Source organism: Dendrobium catenatum, unplaced genomic scaffold (genome assembly GCF_001605985.2).
Source record: "Dendrobium catenatum unplaced genomic scaffold, ASM160598v2 fragScaff_scaffold_34, whole genome shotgun sequence".
In the NCBI taxonomy this organism is placed as follows: domain Eukaryota; kingdom Viridiplantae; phylum Streptophyta; class Magnoliopsida; order Asparagales; family Orchidaceae; genus Dendrobium; species Dendrobium catenatum.
The window spans coordinates 405,400-416,176 of record NW_021318496.1 but is presented as its reverse complement, the minus strand read 5'-3'; the positions used below and the strand labels follow the sequence as shown (position 1 = coordinate 416,176).

Below are 10,777 nucleotides of genomic sequence, written 5' to 3'. Positions count from 1 at the left end.
ACGAAGAATCGAGTGTTTCATATTTAATCGAAGCACATAGAGCTCTGACATCATTTTATAAGAGAAGTTGTGGCAAAAGGAACTATTGCAATCAAGTATTATTCTACTGAATATCTAGTTTATGATGGATTCAAAAAAAAACTCTCAAATTTTAAAAAAATTTGAGAGATTCCGATCGAATCTTGTTATTAGAATTTTGCATTAATGGGTTGTGTTATAAATTAATGTGAAATTAGTTTATTATTTGTGTTATTAATACTCAAACTGTGTTAGTGAAAAGGTGCTTGTTAAGTGTCAGTTTGCTTTATTTTTAGTTTTGTTTAAAACTGTTGTCTTGTTGTACGTAAATTGATTATTAAGAGAGAAAGAAAAACTGCGCCTTTCTTTATTCCACTAGCAAGGCTTTTTCATTTATGTTTTATCTTATTTCTCCAAATCTCCAACAACCTCAAAGCTATTTAACTAGGAAGAAATTTTAGGGAAGTGCATGTTGATCGTCATTGTAATGACAAATGATTTGGACAATGCACATATGCACTTAGTCCTTAATCTTACAATAGTTGTGGCTTGTCATTGAACCAATTTTTGTTTGTTTTACCACACCCATCAACTATTTGGAAATCACATCTTATAGGTCCAATGCCCATAGTTGTTCTCTCCACTAAATAATCATGGTAGAAAATTTGATAGGTGTTATCCTACATGGTTTCAACTAATAAAAGATTTCTAGCTTATCATATCTCAAAATAAGGGATGGAGTTGTATAGCATGCATATTAATAGATATATGTATGAAGTATGGCTCCCATATTACATTTCTACCATAATATCACTAATAAATTATAAAATGCAATTGATTTATATAATAATGTAACATTTTTTTTATACGTATGATGACAATTTTGTTATGGTGAAATCATTAATTTCACTCATGTAGCCTCGCACATTTCTAATATGCAGTTGACATGCTCTTTCTTTATTTTATCTCGATGTTAAAATATTTTATGTGTTTATCAATGATATGTCATTAAAAGTAAAATAAATATTTCTTATTGAAATGCAAACCTTAATCAAAGATGATTCCCTCAACCAAAGTGAATAGTTGTAGAAGATATAATGGTGAGTTTTGTTGAATAATTTAAATTTTTATAAGGAAGTTCAAGTCGTCAGAGGCCCCCTCTCCCAAACGATTATTATGAGAATACTTATAAGTCCTCTTGTATGAGAGGTATTATGGTGCACAGACATGCTTATAGTCGAATTGAGCGGCTAGACGAGAAATCCAACGATCCTAAGATCGCAGAATTCTGATATCTCTAAGACATTGGATAAAAAGTATTGGATAAGAAAACATCCTATCATAAATAATAGAAATTATGAACACACCTATTATTATAACTCAAAATTTTAAAAACTTTATTTTTACCTGCAACAGTCAAGAATTTATTATGGAGTCGTTATAAGCTCAAATAATAAATTGTCTTCTCCCTAACATTCCTTTAGTTGTTTTCTAGTTTCCCTGATTTTTTTCATAATTCTTGGGCACTAGCGAATTTTTTTAAGAAATTAGCACTTAACAATATAAATGAGGGTTTTGGTTCCATCATGTGTTTGTTTTGCAACCCGACTTCATCTGAATTTTCTAAATAAAATAAGTTATTTTCTATAATTTTTTAAGCCATAAAAGAATTTCTATAAATTTTATGCTTAAAATTCATTAGAATATTATTATTATATTATTATTTTAGAAAATATCTCAAGTCACTTTTAAATTCATTTTAATCTTTTTAAATAAAGCTCATTTCATGCTTTTTTTTGCCCAAAAGTGAAACGATGTAATCGTTTTAGGGAACAAGAGAAGAAAAGGAAGGAGAGAGAAAAGAAAAAATAGATTTTGGCAGCTGTAAAGTGATTTTCGTCTAAACCCTAAATCGGCTCAGTTGGAAAATCTACTCGTCTCGAGGTAGGTTACATTTTGCCTATTTAAGATTTCAATAATTTTATTTCTTTGATATTTTTTCTCTCAATTTTGTATTTCTATTATCAAAAAATAACTATAACTTTATTTTGGTAAAAGTTTCATCGCTTAACTTTTTGTATGTTGTAGACACTGTGATTATGAACGATTTGAGAATATTCTGAAAATTTTTTGTCTGATGATTTTGAAAAATCAACAATTTTTGTCTACTTAGAAATTTATTTTGACATATAAAAATAGTGCTTCATTTCAATTAAAGCTTTGGAATAATATTTTACACAATTCGTGATAATTTGTATAGGTTTAAAAATTGTGAATTTTGACTCCATAGTATTTATGTTGTCTAATGTTGGGACATTTGGCAATTTTTGAATTTAGCCTTACAATGCTTTTAATTAATGAAATGCATTGAAAATATGTTGTAAAGTGTTGTGATGTGATGTCGGCCCCAGTAGGCGGCCGAGGTGGGATTCTGTTACGCCGGCGCCAATGGGCGGCCGAGGTGAGATTTTGTTATGCCGGTGCCAATGAGCGACCGAGGTAGGATTTTGTTATGCCAGCGCCAGTGGGCGGCAAGGTGGGATTCTGTTATACCGACGTCAGTGGGCGACCGAGGTGGGATTCTGTTATGCCGGTGCTAGTGGACGGTTGAGGTGAGATTCTGTTACACCTATGCCCTCAAGTTTCTTAGAATATGGAACATGCAATGTTGATATGCTTATTAAGAAATTGTCCATATTGACTTGAGTGGTTTTTATCGATTTATTTAAATATTTGTGAAAAAGTGCTAAGATGTCATTACCCCTCTCCTTCATCCAAAACAAGACTATTAGGAGAGTAAATTTAAGTCCTATGGAATGGGAGATACCACTCGTGCATTTAACAATATTTGATTTTAAAAAAAAAAAAGCATCCTATCATAAATGATACATATCAAAAATATATTTAGACCTATCTATGACCCAAACACATAGAAAGAATGGTATGTATAACATCTTGAAGGTAGGGGTGTCAATTTTTTACACGAGCCGAAACACGTCCCGAACCCGACCTGAAAAAATCCGGGTTATGGTCAACCTGGACCCGAAACAGGTCGGGTCGGATTCAACAAATCAACCCGTTTTAAAAATCGGGTCGGATTCGAGTTGACACAGCAACCCTAAAATGACCCGAAATTGACACGAAAACTCCTATCTGACTTGGAAAAACCTGAGATTGACCCAAAAATTGAAGATTGATCAGATTTTGACCCGAAAACGAGCAATTTTAGGTCAACTTCAGCTCATTCGTGTCGAGTCGGGTTGACCCGGATTCGAATCAGGTCTGGTTCGAGTCCGGAAACCTGACCCGTTTTTAAAAACAGGTCGGTTTCGGGTTGACCCGAACAGTGCTGGGTCAGTTCCGGGTTCGACCCGAACCCGACCCGTTGACCCGAATTCAAGTTGAAGAATGTTGTCAGAGCTGTAGGTGTTTGTTAATTTGTATTTTGAAAGTGAAAAGAAAACGGCATGATAAAAGAAATATACTATCTAAAAAGATAGAGATAAATTCCTCATAGGTCAATATAAAAGCATATGGTGCATTTGTCTTTTAATCTCATGTACTTTAAAAATAAATACACTTAATTCCTTCAAGATATATAAGATGAGATTCTTCATGAATCAAAATATATCTCAAATATTTTCTATATTTAGTATGAGGGATATTTATATGAGGTTTATTATATTAAAATTAAGGTATGGATTCCCTTCAAGGCCAAGCTTATGCTATTAATTACATCCTTGAAGGACGCACTATAATGAAACTCTTAATTACATTCTTAACAAGGTTTTAAGATTATAAAGTCATTAATTACAAATATTTTGCTTTACGAATATCAAAGGAAATACGATCAATCTAAAAAAATGAAAGTTAAAAGAAGTCCAAAGATAAATAAATAAGAAGAATATAATCTTGAATATTTATGATGCTAAAAAATATTATCCAAATTGATGAACCCTCTTAGGATTCTCTAGAAATATATCTCAATGATTTCTCTTATCTAGTATGAGAAACACTCTACGAGGAATTTTTACTAAGAGGTGTGGAATTTCTGTAGAATCAAATTTGAATAATTAATTACATCCTATAATGATGAATTATAATGAAACGCTTGATTAAAATTTTGATATTCTTTAACATGATTATAAAAATCTCACTTTAAGAATTTAAGGTTGATTAAAAAATAATATCTACTCAAAAAGAAAATGTGTTAATAGTCCAAAAGAGAATGAATAAGGAGCATAAAACCTCGAATATTAAGATGCTCCAAGATATTATTCTAATTTGAGATCTTATATTTAAAAAATATAACTAAATTTAATTATATGTTTATCAAATTATTAAAAGAATAAGGCTTGGATCACAATTTAAGGGTATATATCACTCTTAAATCTAAGGTTTCGTTTGGAACGACTTTTTTATTATTTCTTAAATTTTTATACTAAAAAGTTGTTTTAAAAAACAATAAAAAAACCGTCCCAAACAAATCCCAAATTTAAGATAATGATTAAGCATGTCATTAGGGTGTAACCCTTTCCTAAATTTATGAACATAATAATAGATAATTGTGTTGAGACTTATATAAGAAGCTCAATAAACTTTTCAAAAAGGGACAACCAAATAGACTCTCCAATCATTTAAAAATTTATATCATCGAAGGTCTAAATATTTTACAGTATAGACAAGCTAATTTATTTTAAAATATTAAGTCTTATGCCATGCCACTAATGCAAAGGCTTCCTAACAATGTGGGTGGTAATGATACTTAAATCCATATTTTTCCTTAGCTATCAATCTAATATGAAAGAGTAATTACTCTATGTGATAACTCACAAAACTCGCATATATGTTAATTAGCAGATGAAATTTATTGATTTAAAATAAGCAATATTTATATAAATACTCAAATATCTATCTATTTCTTTCTAGAAAAATGAAGAGAGCATAAGTTAATTATTTTAAAATATTTAACTTAGAAAGGCCATTGTTAATTTTCCTTAAAATCAAGCTCTATGATTAATTTTAAGTTTTTAATATATAAGGGTAAACATTTTAAATTATTAGAAGCTCTTAATGATATATCGCAATTTCATGACAATCATATTATATAAATAAACGTGTAAAGTATATATACATCTCATTAAAATTAATAAAAAAATATAAGCAAATTAAAAATAATATAGTTGGGTTTTGCAATTTATTTAAAAAAAAAATCAAAATATTATCAGATGTAACTAGGTTCCACACCATAATTCAAACCTTAAGCCTATAACATTATATGTCAAACAAGAGGCATCAATAAAGTAACATTGCATACATTTTTTTTAATATTTAATTGGTTTAGCACAATATGATGATGAGTAGGCATTAAGCATTCAAGTGTTCTAACGGGCACAACATTTGGCCTCTACTAGAAGATATTTCTAACTTAGTGCGCATAATTATGACCAAACAGTATACTAGTTGATCATCATATCACACAATCAAGCGATGTGAAATTACTATTCTAATTACTCCCTAACCTTAGGATACCAAATATTATATATATATTACATGTGATAGGAGGTTTCATTCTTTTTTTTTTTTGTTTCTTTGTATTCTCTCTTTATATATAAGTTTGCTCGATTCTAGGTGTGTCAAAATTGGGTCACGGGTCTGGTTCGGGTTGAAACCAGAATTGACCCGGATCCAAACGAGTCAACCCGAACCCGACCCGATTTTGCAAGCAGGTCGGAATCCTAAACCCGAACATGACCCGCCGAGTTAACGGGGTGACCTGACCCCGCTAAATTGATTTTGATGGAACAAATTGATGGGCGACAGCTGCAGCTCAGTGGCAGAATGTGCGGTCATGCATGTCTGGCAGACGTGACGTCGACGGACAAAGGTAGGGACGACGCAAACTTGATTGGCAACACTACTAGTGAGGCGAGGCGAACTGCGTTGAGCGAGCAGAAGCCAGACGAGGTTAGCAAGACCAACTAGTCACATGAAGACTAAAAGTACTCAAGTCGAACAGTCGAACCTCAACCACGCATCGCCTGAGAGAGGGCCTGGGCAAACGAACTTCGGACGAGGTCACGACTCATGCGAGGCGAAGTTGAACCTGACAAATTATGGAGTGACTGGCGGGTCAGAATGGGCCGGGTTGGTTTTAAGTTTCCGGATCAACCCAAACTCAAAACCCGGTTTTACAAACGGGTCGGAATCCCGAACCCGACCTGTTTCTCAAACGGGTTGAACCTAGTCTGAAATTTTCAGATCATATTCGTGTCTGATTTTCCGATCGTGTCAAATATTGACACCCCTACTCGATTTTATCCTTAACCAAAATCAATTGATCTCAACTTCACTCGATCATTAATAACTCAAACTAGAAAATTTCAAAGGAGCCATAATTTGCACAACACTTTCTTAACACTCACTCATCAATCTTCTAGTCATTTTGCAGTCCAAAGCCCAACTAAAACATACAACACAGTAATATTTCACAAATCATGTATGCCTAAATACATGATAGAGCCTTCATCCACTCCTCCCACACACCTAAAAAGCAGTTCCCACTATCTTTTCTGTGGCTCAAAAGCTCCATTCCGGAGCACATCATCAGCCCCCACAAAGCTTTATTTGAGTGGAACTGCCCCTATGCGGCTCCAAAAGGTTAAAAAGCAAAAAAGAAAATATACAATTCATACCTCTCTCTCTCTCTCTCTTTCTTTCCCTCTCTCTCTCTCTCACTCTCTGAGCACGAGAAATAGAGAGAGACAAGAGAGGAAAGCATGGAAATGGTGATGTTCAGTGCATGCTTGGTCCACCAGCAGGAACACCACCATCAGTTGTTAGATTCCAATATAAATAAATAGCACAAATACTAAGATTTGCCTCCACTGTCGCCTTCACACCCACCTCACCAGATAACGACCCCCACGCACTATCTTTGATTCCATATATATATTCCATATGTAAGCTTTCTTTCACTTTCCTCTCTCTCTCTCCTCTTTATCATTTTCATCATAGCCATTAGTATCTTACGATACCTCCTAATCTTCCAGCTCCTTCTACATGTCTTTAAATTGCTTTGTATAAGAAACCCATGATATAATAGAACATAGCAAAAATTGGGGTTACATACTTTACATGGTCTTCCAAAGATTTCTAAATAAGTGGAGGAAAAAAAAAGTTGAGTTTGAAGCTTGGATTTCATTGATAAAATAGATTGGAGATCATTATTTTAATTATAATTAGTAAGTAGTGATTAAAGTAAGTTTTATTGGAATGAGAATCAATAATATTTATTAGTTATTGAAAATTATAAATTATTCTTTTTCGTAAAACTACCACACAATAGAAACTCTGATTATAAAAAAAAAATTCTCATTGCTAAAAAATTATAATATCAGCCTGAAAAATAAAATAATGAAAAAAATATATCCCAAATAGATGCTAAATATAATAATTTTCACTGGCATTAATAACTTTCAAAACCTAATAGTTAAACACGATTATAATTTTATGATAATTAGTTTAAAAAGTAACTTATTCCCATCATCAAAATCCTATAATAAAACAACATAAGCTCAATTGTAAAACTCCACGAAAATCTCTTTCAAATACTTATTTCAAAGTAAATTTCCCTTTTGTGAAATTTTCATTGTTAAATGAAATAGTTATGCTAGTAAGTACAATGCCTTTTTTACTAGAGAAATTATTCTGTGCGGACACTGAATGGTAGAGATCAATCAGAACACTGGAACATCACCCAATACATAGCTGTACCGAGCACTGGTATCAAGCAAAAAAATGATGTGACGCGTTCCAATTGGTCTCCGAACATCGCCTGCTGTCCGCATAGAATTATTTTTCACTTTCCTGTCTCTTATTTTAGTGCTAATTAGCTACCAATTTAATTGCTTTTATATCATCATTATGAATTTATTTTTTACTTAGTCAAATTCTTTGAAAATGAAAATTTAAAAGGGGGTTAATTATGTTTAACGAAAAAAAAAATTATTTCATTAAAAAGAAAATATATTTGAGACTTAGAAGCATGCATAATGGAATGTAAGCTCAACATTGAAGCGAAATCAACGCTAAAAATTAGAAGAAAAAAAAAACGAAAAATAATACCTTCTTAACAAGACAAATATGTGTGATTACAAATCTTTAAAAATAAAGTCTAACAAACCTCTCTCTGACTTCCACGTGTCGTTCATTACCACCCTCTCCCCCTCCTGCTTTGACGTTCTGCGTGCGACCGTTTCAAATTAACTCACGATCCTTGACCCTTCCCGCGCCTCCGCATACGCCGCGCGACGACGCGCTTCCCGCCACCAACCAACGTCAAACCTTCCACGCGCTCGCCCACACCACCGGTTCCTCCCTCCACGTCAGAAACATCCCACAGCCGGCGCCGCCACCACGTCCGCCGCCAGATGACGTTGACTCGTCTGCCTCATCGGGCGCCACCGCAGCCCTCATCGACCACCCTTCCTTATACCTCCTCAGCAACGCTCGCAAGTCGTCGGTCAAGTCATCACTGAACGCCAATGGAGAGAATCCAGCTATCCGCATCCTCCTCGACCATCCCGCCGCTGTATCCCTCCTCTCCGCTGACTGACTCGCCGGGCAAGCCACGAGATCAACCATGGCCCGACCCGCGGCCCGTTCCAGCGCCAGGCGCTCATTACTCGTCTTAGGAAAGCTCTCTTCCAACGAGTCAAAATATGCCGAGAAGAATCTTAATCCTTCTCTAAAGCCCTTTAGGAAGCCCTCTTCATCGTCTTCATCGAAGTCGAGCTCAGCTTCTTCCTCAACGACCGTCACGATCCGCGGCCGAAGCCTGCGGATTTTGCCCAGCAGGACATCGCGGTGGCGGGCGGAAGGGGAGACGCCGTGGAGAGAGTTGACGAAATTGACGGCGAGAGCGGTGGCGGCGGAGGAGTCGGATGAGATAAGTGTATCGAGGTCGAGAGCTGAGAGGTCTGCGTCGGGGTGGTGGACCACGGAGAAGCGGAAGGGGACGGCCATGAGACGGGCGAACTTCTCCATTCGAGTAGCAATTTCTCGCATGACGCGGCGGGCGGTGGGGGAGGTGGAGGGGACGACGGTGGTGATAGAGAGATGAGGAGTATCTTCGTCTGCGGCGGAGCGAGTTGCGAGGGCTTCAAGTAGGGTGGGCCATTGGGTGCAAAAGGTGGTGGAGAGATCGAGGATGTGGAGGCGAGAGGGGGATGATGATGGGGAATGAAGTAGAAAGGATTCCAGAATGGCTCCGTTGGCGGCGACATGACCAAAGGAGGACCATGGGCTGAGTTCTTGGAAGCGGAGCGCGGTGCGGCGAGTGGAGTCGAAGGAAGCAGTTCGGTCGGAGGCGGAGGAGAGGGTGCGGAGTGTGCGAGGGCCGGAAGAGGTGAGACGAGCAAAGAGAGCTTGTAGGAAGTAAGAAGCGAGCTTTTGGTCAAAGTCACCATAAGGGGAAGCGAGTTCGTTGAGCATCCACATGAGTTGTTGAACACGGGAGCTGTCGCGGGATGCGACAGCGCGGGCGCAATCGAGCAGCAGGTCGGAGGCCCAGCGGCGATTGGGATCGGAGAAAAGGTCGGGGAGGGGGAAGTCGGGGGGAGGAGGAGCGGCGGCCGGAGGTTGATCGGAGTGTTGAAAGTGTTTGGAAGAGGAGGAGGAGGAGGAGAAGTCTTCATCCATGAAAAGGTTGCTGTTGTTGTTGTTGTAGAAATAGGAGGGTTGATGCGGATTGATGAAGCCGCATTCTTCTTCCTGGGAGACTTCAAAGTAGGCGGTGGAAGGAAGGTATTGGTGGTGGTGCGCGTGGCGAGAAGAGCGGGAGCTACTCGAGGTTCGGCTTGAGTTAAGAGAGGACTGTTGATGCTGGTTTTGCTCGTCGGAGGATTGAAGGCTAACCAGGCGGAATAGAGTATCCATCTACCTGATCATGTATTAGACGCCGCCTCATTAACCCCACCTCATTTTATCAAGTTCGAGATCGACGCGTTCAAGCGGAAGGACAAAGGAATTAGGTGATTTTTCAGGCTACCTTCTTTGTAGATTTCAGAGACAGTAGTTGCAGTAGTGAACGGGTGCTTTTAACTTTAGGCCGCCCTGGGAATTTAAAAAATATCAGCAGTGTGCGTTTGAGAGAGAGAGAGAGAGAGAGAGAGAAGATGGGAGGATCTTGGGGTTGGATTTTAGCTGTGGGTATTTCTTTTTCTGTTGGGGAGGGGTAGAACTGCTGTGCGCCGTGAGGGGAAGGCGAGGGAATTTGCCTTACTAATGTAAAGTTTGGAGCTGGACCTTTGCTTTAGCTATTTTCTTCGTTTTCCTTTTCTATGTTAAATTTTCAGATGCTTGTGACCTGGCCGCTGTAGAGCATCGCTATAAAAGACCATGAATTAAAGAAAAAATATATTTTTTTTTTTTCAATTTTGAATCTATTAACATAAATTCATGCGTATATAGCTCTTAATTGGGAAATATTATGATCTGTGGATGTTTCGCCCAAAGACCAATCAGAATGTGCCACGTCATCCCTTTGTTGCTTACCGTGGCTCAATACTGCACCGTACCGCAGGGTACCGCGGCTCGGTATAGCTAATATGGTTGCACTTGATTCGCCTCCAGACGTAGAGCTACGTTCGACTTCCGCACAAAATAATTTCTCAACCAATAAATAAAGGTGAGTTACTAGATTTTTCTTATTAAAAAAACAAATTGATATTTTTATTATATTTAAATGATATTAAAT

At 37.0% G+C, this 10,777-nt stretch overlaps 1 protein-coding gene across 1 annotated transcript; it reads right to left on the bottom strand.

The window, feature by feature from the left end:
* Nucleotides 1-8,047: 8,047 nt before the first annotated feature.
* Nucleotides 8,048-10,404, bottom strand: LOC110099657 (protein SHORT-ROOT 1). The gene has a single exon (XM_020826872.2). It carries the CDS (start codon nt 9,955-9,957, stop codon nt 8,359-8,361), a length of 1,599 nt encoding a protein of 532 aa, XP_020682531.2. The 5' UTR covers nt 9,958-10,404; the 3' UTR covers nt 8,048-8,358.
* Nucleotides 10,405-10,777: the final 373 nt, after the last annotated feature.

Excerpts from the sequence above, each read along its gene's own strand:
- LOC110099657 (XM_020826872.2), bottom strand. The coding sequence starts at position 9,957 with ATGGATACTCTATTCCGCCTGGTTAGCCTTCAATCCTCCGACGAGCAA.